The 15,736-nt window shown below is 39.0% G+C and overlaps 2 protein-coding genes across 8 annotated transcripts in view; both read left to right on the forward strand.

Annotated features, from left to right (window-relative positions):
• Positions 1 to 15,736, forward strand: part of PIP5K1B (phosphatidylinositol-4-phosphate 5-kinase type 1 beta) — a 285,086-nt gene that overhangs the window by 58,961 nt on the left and 210,389 nt on the right. For 2 of the 7 annotated variants that reach the window (XM_015594528.2, XM_025051410.1), the window contains exon 2: positions 2,744 to 2,891. The exons of the other annotated variants lie outside the window; for them this stretch is intronic. The gene's annotated coding sequence lies outside the window, so the exon portion shown is untranslated. The remainder of the gene's footprint in view (positions 1 to 2,743; positions 2,892 to 15,736) is intronic. 7 annotated transcript variants of the gene reach the window in all.
• FAM122A (family with sequence similarity 122A) lies at positions 9,124 to 11,704 on the forward strand. Its single transcript, XM_006918402.2, has one exon. The coding sequence runs from the start codon at positions 9,258 to 9,260 to the stop codon at positions 10,125 to 10,127; it is 870 nt and encodes a 289-aa protein (XP_006918464.1). The 5' UTR covers positions 9,124 to 9,257; the 3' UTR covers positions 10,128 to 11,704.

Raw genomic sequence — 15,736 nt, forward strand, 5'->3', positions numbered from 1 at the left:
AGGGTTAGCTTGAGGAGATTATTTTTTAAATTCATTCTGGCAGCATTTATACAAATTGGGTAGGATTGGAGCCATCCTAAGATGAGCTAGACTCATTTGAAGTTATTGCAGTAGTTGGCGGCAGATAGATAGAATGCCTTTAGTAGCAGAGGCAGAGAGAGAGAGAAGGATATTGGTTGTCAAGCAGGTAAAACTGAAGAGATTTAGTGACAGATTGTATGGGAGACATGAAGAAGAGGAGAGATCTAGAAAATGTTGAGTTTCGATGTGGTTGTCTGGAGAGATTCTTGGGCATTTCATTCTCAAGAGAAGTAGTAGATTTAGGGTAGGGAAAAGTGAGTTTGTTCATAGTTGAGTTTGAAAGACCTGTGGAACAGTCAGTGCAAATGTAGGTGGTTATACATGATAGTCTAGAGATAGGTCAGCCCTATCTAGGGATGTAAATCTGAGAGACTTCAGAACATTGGTCTTAGTTAAAACCATGGAGTGGATGCTGTTGCTTAGAGAGAGAGTTTAAAGTGACAGGGGAATCCAGGAAGCAAGTATTAGGAACCAGTCCCTGCGAATTTAATAAAGCATCCTAACTCTGTCCTGGGTGACTTTTGACCTTGAAGAAATCATTAGTTCTCATCGAACCTCAGTTTCCTTGCTGATAAAGGTCAGTGTGGGTGATTTCTAAAATCTCATTCTGATCTGACAGTCTGTGGTTCTAATCTTTTGCATTTTGCATTTGTTTTCATGACTGCTTTCAGAAAAATAGGGCATTTATTAATGGCTTAATTTTGTAAACCTCGATGCATGTCTAAGTCTATGAAATTACATGTAGCCCTCATCTGTCTTTCTGATAAGCAGAATCATTTTCATGTACATGTCAACTCCACAAGTGTTCTTCAAAGAGAACCTGGAGCACCGCACACATGGTGGGTTTGAGGAATCCGAGTATTTCATGAGAGGCAGTAGGGAGTGGTGATTGAGACAAACTTCTAGGCTTCAGTCCTATCGCTTAACTAGTTATGTCACCTGAGGTGACTTAGTTAACCTCTCTGTTCCTCCTCGCCCTTATCTATAAAATGAGGGTAATAATCCTAGAGCTGGTGTAGGGATTACACGAGTTAACATGCACACAGTACTTAGGATACCTGCCACATATGTCCTTAGTAAATGTAAGCTACACTTGTATGATGATGACAACATTGGTGAAAAGTGTCTTAACTGTAAGGACTGAAGAAGCCTACTATCTTAGGCTCTTAGTTTTCAAAAGGAGAGGAGGAATCCCTACTATTTCCTAGTAAGTGGAAACTTTCAGATGGCTGAACTCCATGGGTGGGAACAATTTATTTCCTACTAACAAATTAAGCTGAAGGTGGAAAAGGCAGATGGATACCGAATTACAGTTGCATTCAGTTTATAAATTAGTTGTTATGAAATAAGAAGAATTAGAGTACCTCTGCCCTTAATATTTTCTTTTTGTTGCTTTTATTTGTCAGCCTAATGTAAAGTGGGCGAAAGGAGAACAACAAATTATGAACTGCCCTCTTTCTCATCAATAAACCTTATTATCTTAAAGTGTCTTAGAAGTTAGGTGACTCTTGACTGTGCAATTATCACCCTCTAAAGCCAAAAACATTTCCCTAAAGCATGTAGTTTATGAATCTCTCAGATTGGGGCTGCAGCTTTAAATTTCTTTGGAACATCTGACCTCAAAACATACCTACCAGGTATCAGCTACATGGAGGAAAAGACATATTTTGAGGAAGACTATTGAAACTTTTTGAATCGTTTCCCAGTTTCTTCCCCTTTACTCATATTTTTTCTGAGAGAGGCTGAGCTCAACTTGTCAGGCACAGCTAAATGTGTCCCTGTGCAGTTTATTATATGCCAGGAAGGACGTTAACATGACAGCAGTAATTCAAAACAGGATTTTAAATGAATAAATAAGAATAAGCCCCTGGGATTAGTCCCAATTGAAAAGTTCGGCAGGACCTGGGAGGGTAGCTGCTGCTGTTGGGGATTAACAAATGGTTGGCTGAAGGGAATGGTATTCACTGATCCAGCCACATTTTTCCTAACCGATGGCCTCTCTACCCCCTGGGGTCCATCTCTTCTCAGACGGACTGAGAGAGTAAAATTCTTAGAAATGTGGTTTTTCTTATTTCTCCTTCTCAGAAACTCTCTACCCGATTGTATATGAACCTTTCAGTTCATACTTTTTAGACTACAGAAATGTATGCCTCTAAAAATTACTACAGTCTCAGGGAAGAAAACAAAGAGAGAATTTACTTCCACAGAATCAAACAAAAAGCAAGAGAACAAAGGAAGCCCTTTGGTGAGAACAGTGGAAAAGTGTGCAGGATCAATTTTGTGATCATAGCACTATTTTAATAGAAACCTGTTTGTATAGGGCTTTTACTGTTTGCTAGGCCCACTGTGGACATTGTATCATTCGATACTGACAAAGAGGTTGAATCCCCACTTTGTAAATGGGAAAAGTGAAGCCCAGAGAGGTTGACAGACTTGTCCATGATCACAGGGCTGGAAGTATGATATTGTGACCCCAGGGTTCATGTTTGTTTTTTGGTATAGTCCTGCTGTGCACTAAAATGTTGAGCCTTCACAGAAGTTTCCCAAACAACCAACTGGAAGGCCCAAGTATATAAATTCAGCTAGATTTGCAACTTTTGCACTTTAAGTTAATTTTTTACATTATCCATAAAGCCGTCAGTCTTTCTTTTCTTCTTGCCAGATGCACTCATCCTTCAAGGGAAAGATAGCAGAGAGACAGACAGAAGCATATAGCCACAGAAAAGGATACCTTGGTTTATGGCCTAGGAGAAGTTCAATGCCAAAGAGAAGGCACCAAAAATGGACACTGCCTACCATGCATAAAACCGGTGAGGGACAAATGATATCAACTCATTTTTCTATTCTATATAAAAAACTTAAGACAGTAGAGAGTGGAGGCTGGATTGCTATTTTAAATATCTTCCCTGATATTCTCCTTTGAAAAACTCAAAAATAACTGCAGTTTACCTTTGTTTACTTGAACTTTGCCAAAGGCCTAGGCTGTGAGCTTCCTCCAATCAGGCCTTTGAGGCCCCTTTCTACCTTTTTACTTCCTCCATGTAGTGGATGTGGCTCCATGCAAGTGGTGTGATGGCTTTTAGCTGTTATCAAAAATAAAAGGTGAGAGGGGTCAGAAGCCCCTCAGTAAACTCCTGCTTTGATTTTCTAATTCTTGCTTTAAAGTTTTAAGGATCAGATTAACCAACCTTGAGCATAAATACTATGGAATATCTGCATTTAGTGGTCTCTCAATAATAATTGATAAGTTTCTGAAATCATCCACTGTTTTTCTACCATCATGATAACAAAATAAGTTCCTTGTAACCAAAATCATGTCCTTAAACACAATTCTGATTCTTCCCATGTGTAATAACAGCTCTGGCTGGGTTCATTTGGCGTTAATTTAACTCTGTTCCATCTTATGAATTATGCTAGGAGGATATTGCGAAACCATTTTTGATTGAACATGAAGATTAAAGTTGAGAAAGTCAAAGGCTGTAAAATGGGCTTCATTTCCTCTTTCATGCCTTCTTAGAAATAACTAACTTTGAGAGCTCTGTGGAAACAAGACCAAGGAGAGCCTGTGATCTGTAACTGGCCTCAGCCAACTATGTGAGGCTGCTGGAGTCTAGTGGTGTTTAGGGTCCCAATGAAATGTAGCTCGGGTGGCGGGATGAGGTGGAGGGGTGTGTGTGTGTGTGTCCCATTTTTTTCTACTGTGAAGGCCAGCTAGCTGTCCCTTCACTGATACTGTTGTGTGTCAGAGAGATTTAGAAGCTTAGCATTCCAGTTTAGAGTTAGACTCATGGTTAATATTTGAACAAAATATCTTCCTTCCAATTGAAGTACATTTTTATTCTATTCTGTCCTCCATTTACATTTCAAGTGCTCATTCTTTCTTTATATCAATAAAATTTTGAGGTCTTAACTTCATATTCAGTAAAGTGTATAAATTTCAAATATTTAGTAAATTTTTACACACACCTGAGTAGCCAGCACCTGGATCAAGATATGGGACATTTCCTTGTGCCCCTCCCAGTCAGTAGTCCCAAGGGTAACCACCATTTTAATTTCTACCTTCATAGATAGATTTTGGCTTTCTTATACATTAAAATGGAGGCACAGAGTTGTACTCTTGTATTTGATTTCCTTCATTCAATATTGTACTGTAACTTATCTATGTCATTGAGTAAAGAATTCCATTGTATAATGTATTCACCCATTTGACTGCTTATAAAAATTTGGTTTGTTTACAGTTTGAGGCTATTACAAATAATAATGCAAGGAAAAATCTTGTACATGTCTTTTAGTAGACATCAGCTCTTGTTTCTCTTGGATATATACCCAAGCATGGAGTTGCTTAGTCATAAAACATTTAAAACAAAACATCTTTTAGTAGGTATTGTACTACCAAACATTTTTCCTAAGAGATTGTACCAGTTAACACTACTAAGTTCCTAGACTTTGAAAGTACAGTTTTCCTTTGCAATATTTTTATTCTAGTTTGGTGATGCTAGTTAGTATGGGATGTGGAGATATTTGCTAACTCATCTTAGATATACATGTACATACCTATGTTTGTATTTCACATTCATTCAATATGGATCTGGAGGTGAGATTTGCCTTGTCATATGCTTGGGGGTTTAATAGTGAAAAACTGCCCCTATAAATTAAAAGGAAACTACCTGTTTACTAGGAAAAAATACAATATTAATCACAATAAAGTTTAATGAATAGATGTCTGATTTTATGACTTAGGAGTGAGCATAAATATCAGCTAAGTGTGGTATTTAATTTATGTCCAGCTCGAAACTAGAGGGTGAATTGACTTGGAATATCCCCTGGATCCTGCTTCTGGTGTTATTTTTTCATCAGGCTAAATTGCATTTTATGGCCACTATTCTCTCTCATTTATTCTTTATTCCTTTAAGAGGAAGCAGTAACTCAATGTATTAAACACTGCTCAGAATCCTCAGCACTGAACATTTTAATTCTATCAAGTGTGTATCAGCATATGGTTGAAAAAGAATGGAAAGTTAGGGCTTCAGATTCTTAGTACACATAATGGTTAGTTTGAGTAACATATCTATGGTCTGGAGGGCACTATAATAATAATATTCTTGATATAAGAAAAATAATTGTCAGTGTAAGGAGCGCTTAGAATCAGTCTAGGAAAGCCTGTTAGGCTGGATTTTCAAATAATAGAGTTTTCTTCCTTTTTGGAAAAAAACTGTGTTAGTTCATTAATTATTCACTCAGACAGTGATTCAGCAGCTACTGACTGCTATGTACAAGGCCTTGTTCTAGCTACTAGGCATACACCAAAGGCCTTGCTGTCATGGAGATGACCTTCTTGAGTATAAGAGGCAAGAAAATATATACATACATGTCATGTGGTACTCTGAAGAAAAATAAAAAGTTAAAGGCGTGTTATGTAGGCTTGGAGTTGGGAACTGCTTTTTATAAGGAAAGTCAGGGAAGGTCTCTCAGTCAGTGACATTTGTCAAGAGACCTGAAGGGATAAAGCAGTGTGGACATCCAGTGGAAGAAGCTAAGTGAAGGTAGGGTATGCCTGGTAGGCTGAAGGACAGTAAGGAGTCCTCTGCAGTTGGAGAGGAGGCAATGAGGGATTGAGTAGTTAGAGATGGGGTCAGAAAGACAGCAGGGACCCAGATCAGATAGGGCTCTACAGATCATTGTCATGACCCCAGCTGTATCTCTGGGAATCCACTGAAAGGTTTTAAACAAAGAAGTGACTAAGTTTTTTTTTTTAAGGATGACCTTGTACACTGGATGGAAAATTGATTATAGGGACAAGAGTAGTAAAAGGGAAGTGAGTGAAAATCTCTAATGTGTGGGTTCATGCAAGAAGCAAAGAACCAAATGACAGAGATGTTTGATTTTGTGGACTTATTGTCATTTCTGTGCTTTATTAGTAAAGATAATAATTGTGTTTATCCAGATACAGACGAACAATGTTAGGACATTTGAGCCACATTAGAAATCATTCAGTAATATGCAAATTAGAAATATGCTATGGATATTATAAAATAAACTATAATGCCTTTTCTGTTTAATATTGCTTTTCTTTTGGAAGCTCTTCCTCTTCTCTCTCTCTTTTTATTTAGTCATACCATTCCTTTCGCCATTCAAGCTTGAACTTCAGTCATTTTTGCTGCCTCCTCTCTCTTCATTCTCTGTACATCCAGGCAGTCAGGTTCTGTTGTTAACCTTCTTGTCTCTCAAATTCTTCTCCTTTCCTGCCATTCTTAACTTTAGTTTGGACTCTACCTTCATCTTAGAATTAGCCTTCAAATTCTTCTTCTCTACTCTATAGGCAGTGCTGCAAGAAGCATACAGATTTTGAAGTAAGACCTTAGTTCAGATCTTTGCTCTTCTGTGTAGCTATAGTGCCTTTTGCAGTTTTTTAAACTCAGTTGTCCCCCTATAAAATGAGCATAACAATATCTAATGTATAGGATTGCAGTGAGGATTAAGAGGGTCTATGGAGTTTTTAAAGTGCCTGGCAGGTAGTAGGTATTTAGGCAATGTTGGATCTTTCCATCTTCCATTCTTCCATTTAGTTCCATCCTTGATCTGCTTGGCAGATCCTAAAGCATAACTCTCACTGCGTCATTCCTCTTGTCAAAACCTTCAGTGGTTCCCTGTTGCCTCACTTGTGCCTGGCATTCAGAACTCCAATTCTCTCATTCCAACATCCATATCCAACTTTTTTCCTATTACTATTCTTCTCCATGTACTTCATGTATTCGCCAAACTATTTTATTATCATGCTACTACTTTTATATAAAATGTCATCTCTGTATTAGTATCATACCTATCCTTCAAACCCTGTCTCAAATACCATTGCCTTCACAAAGCTGCTAACAATCTGGAAGTGGAAACGGCACTTGGAGGAGGCAACATTGGCAACATCGCCCAGACCCTGGATCCATGTCCTGCTACTTACTATCATCCTGGGGACATTAATCTCTGAGGCTCAGTTTCACCTGCAAAATGAGAACAATAATACCTACTTCATAGGGTTGTTGTGAAGATTAAATGAGATACTACACGAGAAGAACTTTGAAAAGTGTCTGGCACTTGGAAAAGTTAAATCAGTTCCTGTGTAATTATAGACATGATTAATCAATATTATTTTCTTATCAGGACCTGTATTTTAAAGAGAATTCAAATTAAAAGATGTGTGAGATACAGGGGAGAGAGGCATAGACTAGGAACCAAGTGACCTGGACACTCATACTGGTCCAGAACTAAACAAGCTGTGTGATGCTGATTATGTCATTGAGCCCCTCTGGATCTTCAGCTGCAAAAAGAGGGAGATGAACAAAAATCACTATACTTTCTTTCAGTTCAACAGCCACATGGATATCTAATAGCTACCTCTAACTCTTATTAACCAAAACAGAACTCTTAATTTCCACCTCTCCAAATGTACTCCTTCCCTATCTCAGTAAATACTATCATCTACCCTGTTTAAGTAAACAACAACAAAAAAAAGACATGAGTTGCCTTTGAATCGTCTATTTCTTTTACCATCCAAATATAATCTATGTGCAAATCCTATTGGTTCTTCTTCAAACACATATCCTGAATCCATCTACTTCTCACCATTGCCACTGCTACAACCCTCGTCTAAAAATCTCGTCTGTGCTTTTGCCAAAAGTTCCTAATCCATCTTTCTGCCTCTACTATTTGTCCTCTTCCAGCCTGTTTTCCAGAACCAATGTGATATTTAAAACCCAAACCAGATATCATTCTCCTTTTACAAACTCCCTAGTGGCTTTTTCATCATACTTATAAGGAGATCCAAACCCCTTTAACCCATCCTACCACTCTCCCCCTTATGCTTCCGGTGCATGGTCCCTTTTTTCCCTTCCAGCTCAGGAAACCCATGTCTGCCTTGTACCTTAGCACTTGGCTGTTCTCTGTGCTTAGAAATATTCATCCCCCAAATGTCAACATGACTTGCTTTTTCTTGTCATTTAGATCTCAGCTGTCATTGCCTCCTCCTTTCTACCATTAGTGCTCTATCATACCCTATTTCATTTTTTTACTATCTGAAATACCTATTTACTTATCTCTCATTCTGCCTAGAAATCAAATGTCCTCATATTAGGGTCTAATTCCTAGCACAGTGCCTGGCACAGAGTAGGTATACAGAAAAAATCTGAAGACATGAAGAACTAAATATAAACCCATTTTTAATATCAAAATTTGTAATTACATGAGCAAAGTATTATATTTTTATTTTTAAAGCATGAAGACCTATTGTTTTACCCTTCATTTAATCCCTCAGACTGAACGAACATTATTGAGCACATATGCTTCTGCTGGAAATATGACTAAATAAAACAAGTTTTTTATCCCCCTTTAACCTAAATAGTTCTTAAATTTACCATTTTCTCCATTTTTCTCCCACACTACCACCTTAGTGCAAATTTCCATCCTCTCTGGCGTAGAAGACTGCCTCTTTTCTAGGCTTTTTCTTGTAGTTTCTAATCCCCTAGCAATCTATTCTTCAGACTGCAGCCAGCGAGCATTTCAGTTGCTATATTATACCCATGCTTGAAAACCTGCGGAGTTTCCATTGTTCTCAGAATAAAGTCCAGAATCTGCCCTGCTCCACCACCTCATGTCACGCCAGCCCTCCCTCCCATCCTGGTTCCCACCTGCCACCTGGCTGGTAGCCCTAGCTTCCCACTTCCTGGACAGTTCTACACTGCACCCATTTCTCCTACGGATCTCAGATTGTCCCTTCCTCAAGGAAGCTGCCGCTGGTTAGGCCAGGCACTACTCCCCATCACAGAGCCCCACATCACCAGGGGCCTCTCTTTCAGAGCTCTTATTTTATTAATATGTACTCCTGCATATGGTAACTTTATTAACGTTAATGCGCTCAATAGCTATTTGCGGAAGGAACTTACTGACCAGCCGCCCAACCACTCCTCGCCCCTCCCCCTAGCGCTGTGGCGCAGCTATGACGCACTAAGCGGGCGCCGCGAGAGAGGTCGCAGGGCGCCTGCGCGAAGGGGCACACATGCGCAGAGGAGGAGCCCGCTGACAGATTCTTGGTGGCGGCGGCGGCAGCGGCGGCGGCGGCCCTGGCTTGCGGGGAATGGGAGCCCTAGGTCTCTGACTGCGCACCGCCCCCCGCCTCCCTGCCCCCCGACATGGCTCAGGAGAAGATGGAGCTAGACCTGGAGCTGCCTCCGGGCACGGGCGGGAGCCCGGCGGAGGGTGGCGGCAGCGGCGGCGGCGGCGGCGGGGGCCTCAGGAGGTCTAACAGCGCCCCCCTGATCCACGGCCTCAGTGACACTTCGCCGGTGTTCCAGGCCGAGGCCCCGAGCGCCAGGCGGAACAGCACAACGTTCCCGAACCGCCATGGCCTGCTGCTACCGGCCTCTCCTGTCCGCATGCACAGCAGCCGCTTGCACCAGATCAAACAGGAGGAGGGCATGGACTTGATCAACCGAGAGACAGTCCACGAGCGCGAGGTGCAGAACGCAATGCAGATAAGCCACTCCTGGGAGGAAAGTTTTAGCCTGAGTGACAACGATGTGGAGAAATCCGCCTCCCCGAAGCGCATCGATTTCATTCCGGTGTCACCAGCACCGTCTCCCACCCGGGGAATTGGGAAGCAGTGTTTTTCACCATCCTTGCAAAGTTTTGTGAGTAGCAATGGATTGCCTCCAAGTCCTATTCCCAGCCCAACGACCCGATTTACTACTCGGAGAAGCCAGAGTCCCATTAATTGCATTAGACCAAGTGTTCTTGGACCATTGAAAAGAAAATGTGAAATGGAAACTGATTATCAGCCAAAGAGATTTTTCCAGGGCATCACCAACATGCTTTCTTCTGACGTTGCACAGCTGTCAGATCCTGGTGTGTGTGTATCTTCCGATACCCTTGATGGAAACAGCAGCAGTGCCGGATCTTCTTGTAACTCACCAGCGAAAGTCAGCACTACCACCGACTCTCCGGTGTCACCTGCCCAAGCGGCCTCTCCATTTATTCCAGTAGATGAACTTTCGTCTAAGTGATTCACCTACCCATCCCGAGACTCGGTTTTTTGTTTTTGTTTTTGCAATGGAGAGAAAAATCAAGTTAGAGCAAGCACCGAACTTTGTCGATTAATTTGAGGCTATTTCCTATTTGACCCTTTTCCTTTTTTGGAATTTCCTGAAATGTTATTCTAGAGAACTTTTATGTCAGGTTCCTGCGGATGCCCTTGAATTCAGTGTAGTAGTATTTTCAGACGTTTTCCCTAAGTGTGTTGAAGCATACATCTTTACGCTGCTAATATGTCTAAATACATATGTTATCCCTTGATTTTTTAAAAATAATTGAGAGCTCTATTTATTTATGGGATTATTAAGTTCTGATGCAAATATAAATGTTGACTTAATCAGCATAGTAAACTGTTTTAAAATTCCATACTTCATGCCCACACTAATTTTTAATGTTATTTTTAGTGTTTGCTAATTTCTATTTGAAGAACAATAACTTACCTATTTACAGCTATTTTTAAAATGTTAGTTATATCAATCCAGTGGTTGTCTGTTTTATCCAGGAATCCTTGGATATTTGATTTTCTGGGTTTCAGAAATGGGTAGGAGGAGGAATGATAAAAGAACAAAATATAAACTTTTGCAACAGATCTTTTAAAATTAACCATATAAAAGTAAAAATATTTAAGAAAACAATTTTCAAATGAAATTTAATAGTAATGCTAATAAGTCGTACAAATGTAACCACTATACAGAAAATGAATTTTTTTTTTTTTACCAGAAAGTGTATTCTCTTGTGTATAATCCTAAAGTGAAATGGGACAGTGCCTTGCAGTATTAGCCCACTGCACATAGGCTGAAAGCAGGTTTTTGTACCACTGCAAACTTAAAAATTTCAACTGTAGAAAATGTGTGGGAAGCCCTGTTGAACTTCAGCAGAGCATCCAGACAGATAAAACTCTCAGAAATATGCTTTAAAAATATCCGATTGTGCCTCAGTAAAAATCCTTGCCAACAAGAAGCCAGAGCAACTTTTGGCTGCTTTTTTGCTCTGCCCATCTGTCACCTTCCTGGTTTTCCTTGGCTCAGGAAGGAAGCAGCTGTTTCCTTGCCAACAGATCCTTCCTCTCCACCTTCCACCAAACTAGGGCATCATTGGTTAGACGAAGGTACAGTGATGACTCGGATTTCTGACTGAGCAACAACAGGACTGTGGAATTGTTTCAGTAACCTCTATGGTTAAAGCTACAGCTGGAGTTGACTGCCTTGGGGATGTCAGTTAATTAAGTAAGGGTCAGTGACTTGCAAAAGAGAATCAGTGGAGAACCACATAGGTAAATCGCTGTTTGACTTAGGTTTTGTTAAAGGTAGAATTGTGAAATGTTTTTTTCTTTGCCTTTTACAATTAAGACAATATGAAAATATTTAATAACAATTTTTTTATATTATAGTTCTTATATTGTCTAGATAGACAGACAAAGGGGGAAAAAAGACTAAAAGAGAGACCAAGAAAAAAACTCTGGCTTTTTTAAGTTATTGCCTACAGAGACTTTAACAATTATGTGGAATTTTTACAATTATGAGAATAAATGGAACTGGTCAACTTACAACAGTTGCCTCAAGAATTCAGTGAAATTATATGGAGGGTAAGATCGTGTGCAGAGGCTTAAAATTCTCTTTCAGGTAACAACGTTCGTGTACCCTAGTCCAGACCTTGTTCCTCAAATTCAAACCTGCATATCCAACTTCCTGTTGAGCACCTTGACCTGCTTCTAGATTACTTTCAGCATCTCTAAAGCAAACTTTATTGTCTTTTCGTTGAACCTGTTCTTGAATTACTTAAATTGATGTCATCACTATCTAATTTCCTAAACTAGAAACCATGAGAAGCATATTTGACTTTCCCTTTTCCCTGTCACATCAGCTTAATCACCAAGTCCTGTCTACTGAAATGAATCTCAAGTCTCTCCCTTTCTGTATGTTTCTTGCCCCTGATTTAGCTTAAGTTCTGGCCTAAGTGATCTCCCAGCCTATTTTCTTACATCCCCTTTGGCCCAGTCTTCACACTGCCTTTAAAGCAATCTTTCTAAAATATAAACTGGATTTCTCACTCTTCAGCTTAAAAACTTCTTATGCTTCCCCATTTCCTACAGTGCAGGGAATGCTTTCTTTAGCCTGGCATGTATTAAGTTCTTTCATGAACTGGCCATGTTTGCTATGGCTTTAATCCTCTGCTCATCCTCTCCCAATACACATCCGTCCTTACTCTACAAACACTAGACTACTTGATATTCTTTAAATATGCCATGTATTTTTCTTTTCATGTGTTTGTACCTTTGGATAGATTGTTCCTTCTCCTTACAACGTCATTTCTATCCTTATCAGCCAGGCAAATGCTATTTCTTTTTATTGCATGTGAATTTATGAAATAATGTATACCTGCTGATTATAAAAGTACTTAACCATTAAGTTATCTATACAGTAAAAAAAAATGAAAGTCTGCCTTTTACTATGTAAAATTCATCTTCCCTTCCTGTAGGTAATTTCTGTGAGGAATTCTGTATATGTTGTACAAGATGTGTTACTCCACATTTCCATGTATATATGTATAGAAATTCAGCAAGCCAACATGTTATTTACATCTCCCTTCCTTTCCCCCATATCTAATCATGCCCCAAGTGTTATTGATTTTATCTTTCAGAATCTATCTTCTTACTTTCATCTCTTCTGCCACTCTGAACCAGGCTACTATCATTTCCTTCTTGGGCTTCTGAAGCAGCCTTCTAATTCCCATTTGCCCCTTCACACTTGCTCTAGTTGGCTACCCATTCATTCTCCATACAGCAACTACTAGAGTAATCCTTTTTAAATTGAAGATCCAATCCTTCCACTTCCCAGCTTTAAAGCTTTTCATTTGCTTCCTGTTCTTAAAGTAAACCAAAACGTATCAATTCTGGCCCAGGAGGCCCTATAGCATCTGGCCCTTGCCTCTCCCTCCCCTTGTTTTTTGTGCTCCACCTTCACTGGCTTGCTTGCTTATTAAATACATCATGTTTTGTCCTATTTTAGGTCCTTTTGCCAGATCATTTTCCTTGAAGTTATAGAGAAGCCCTTATTTCTAGAAGCTTATTTTTCTACATAGGCGGTAAATTTTAAATCAGATAAGTCTCTAAGTTTATACAATTTACATTATATGGTTATTCATAAGTTCAGTTAGTACTCTGTAGAATGTAAGGACAGCTCGTGTGAATTTGTCCTTCAAAAAACATTTTTTAGAGTATTAATGTGCTAATCTATAAACTGTGCTAGAAGTACCAAAGCACATATCAACATTTAGTTAGTTTGTCGTATATAACAAAACTCTGTGGCATAGTTTCCTTTATTATGTTTGTTAAAAAACACAATGTAAATTGAAAAAAGAATTAATGGTCACCAAATCTGCAGCTGCTGGATGTCCAAACCTTTAAGTGTTCTTAAAAAGTCGATTATAATCAAGAATAACCTGTATCAGGTTGCCTTCTAGTGATTCCCATTTATTAGTTTAGCCAGTTCCATGCCTACAGTGAGAGACCACTCTTAGATATTTAGCAGTAAAATTGAGAAAGGGTCAAGGCTTATAAAGGAAACAGGACTGAGAATTTTTTTCTCATGGGCACGTTCATAGATGAATAGAAAAAGTTTGAAGATCGAGAGAGATGGGAGATGGGAATAATTGCCAGAATAACAAACCAGAGATGATGTTACCTACATTTCCTGGGTAGCATCAGAGAATAGAAGAAAGTTGTTTTGGAAATGAGGTCTGGATGGTGTTTTGTTTTGTTTTGTTTTGTTTTGTTTTGTTTTGTTTTGTTTTGTTTTGTTTCATTTTAAACGAGGAGAGTAAAATAGCAAAAGACACCAGTAAATGTTCAAATGATTTGCAGGAGTTTAGGGGCGGCGAGGAAGATACATGAAAAGTAAAAAGAATTTGTATCTGATTGCTACTATTTTCCAATTATTGAAGAATCTAGACTATTTTAGGGTAGGACAAGAGTAGATTTGGAAGCTTAGGTGAAATAAAGTTTTAATATTATTTCTATGAGACTGTAAAGGAGTGACTTAAGGGTGAGTAGAAAGTTTATTAAGCCACAACGGGATTACAGTTGGATGGCAGGTGCAAAAGAAGTGAATTGGATTGACCTAAGTTTGGGAACTGGTTACGTAGGTATGAGGTAAAGTCCATTGTGTGAAGCAATGAAGGATTCTACTGTACGTGTAGTTGACTGATCACCCAAGGCCTTGGGGATGGTAAGAGAAGTCAGCAGTGCATTATGGACTAGGCCATTTTTTCAAGGTCTTAACATTACAATCAGTCCTGACAAGTATACAGAGAATCTGATCTCACTGCAGAACTCTTGCGTTAGCAGTTTCCCCATGTTTTTCATAGGTAATTTTATTAGAAAATCAATCTTAAATTAGCAGGCCTTGGGTTCCACTTCTTTGATTAAAAAAAATTTTTTTGAGTCAGTTTGCTTACTACAGCCAAGATAGTTTTTTATGCCTTCCATAACTTGCCATCCAAGCAAAAAAATTTCTTAAAAGTCAAAATGACCTTTATATTTAAAAAATTATATATAAAATACTTGTTCTGTGTCAGGGACTGTTCTAGGTGCTAAACGGATGTATTATTTCATTTAATCTTTAGCACGAGATAAGTACTGTTATTCCCCTCATTTGGTAATGAGGGAATGGAGGCACAGAGAGGTTAAGTAACTTGCTCAGGATTCCAGAACGGAGGCAGGCAGTGTATTGTAGTGGTTAAGAACACAGACTGTGGAGCCAGGTGGCTGTTAAGGATTTAATGGGTCACTATATGTAAATCCTTACAGCAGTGCTGGGCAATTTTTATAGAAGTGTTAACTAACACTGTTATTGTGGTTTTAGTGGTTGTCATGGTTGTCATCTAGTGTGGACCTACTATGGAATCTTTTTTTTTATCATCCTTGACTGATGAAACTCCTGCTTTCACACTCCATAACCTTATACATTCTACCCTCCCAGGCAGCCTATCTTTTTATAAGGTGAGTATTTTAGATGTTGGAGAGTCTTATACTGAACAGACATTTCCCTATGTAATTTCCACCATTTAATTCAAGTCCAGCTCTCTGGAAAATGAACAAGCATTATCTTTCTTTTTTAGGTAGCCTTCCCTTCACAAATCAGAAACACTGATTCCTCTGTAATTACCTCTTCTTACTTCTGGATTTCAGAAATCTTGAGCAGATTTTTCAATGTACATCCTCTTTGAAATAGGGCTATTGTTGCTTGGCAGCCAGGATTTTCACAAGATTGAGATCCCTTTAAGACCATTTGCTTTCCCTATCAAGAAAAAAAGAGATAGTTTAATAGCATGAGCCATTGCCAATAATAATAGTAGTGTTAATATTTATTGAGCAGTCAATATGGGCCTAGCACAATTTTCATGTTGAGTTTGCATGTTGAGTTCATTTAATCCTTGTGACAACTCTATGAGGTAGTTGCTATGATTATTTCCATTTAACATATGAGAAAGCCAAATACATTTTCTTAAGTCCCTAATACTTTTTTTCCCCTTTTGAATTTAGGTCCTTTTTGTCTTTTTCTTATGAACAGACTTTTTTTTT

Source organism: Pteropus alecto, unplaced genomic scaffold (assembly GCF_000325575.1).
Source record: "Pteropus alecto unplaced genomic scaffold, ASM32557v1 scaffold95, whole genome shotgun sequence".
Taxonomy (NCBI): domain Eukaryota; kingdom Metazoa; phylum Chordata; class Mammalia; order Chiroptera; family Pteropodidae; genus Pteropus; species Pteropus alecto.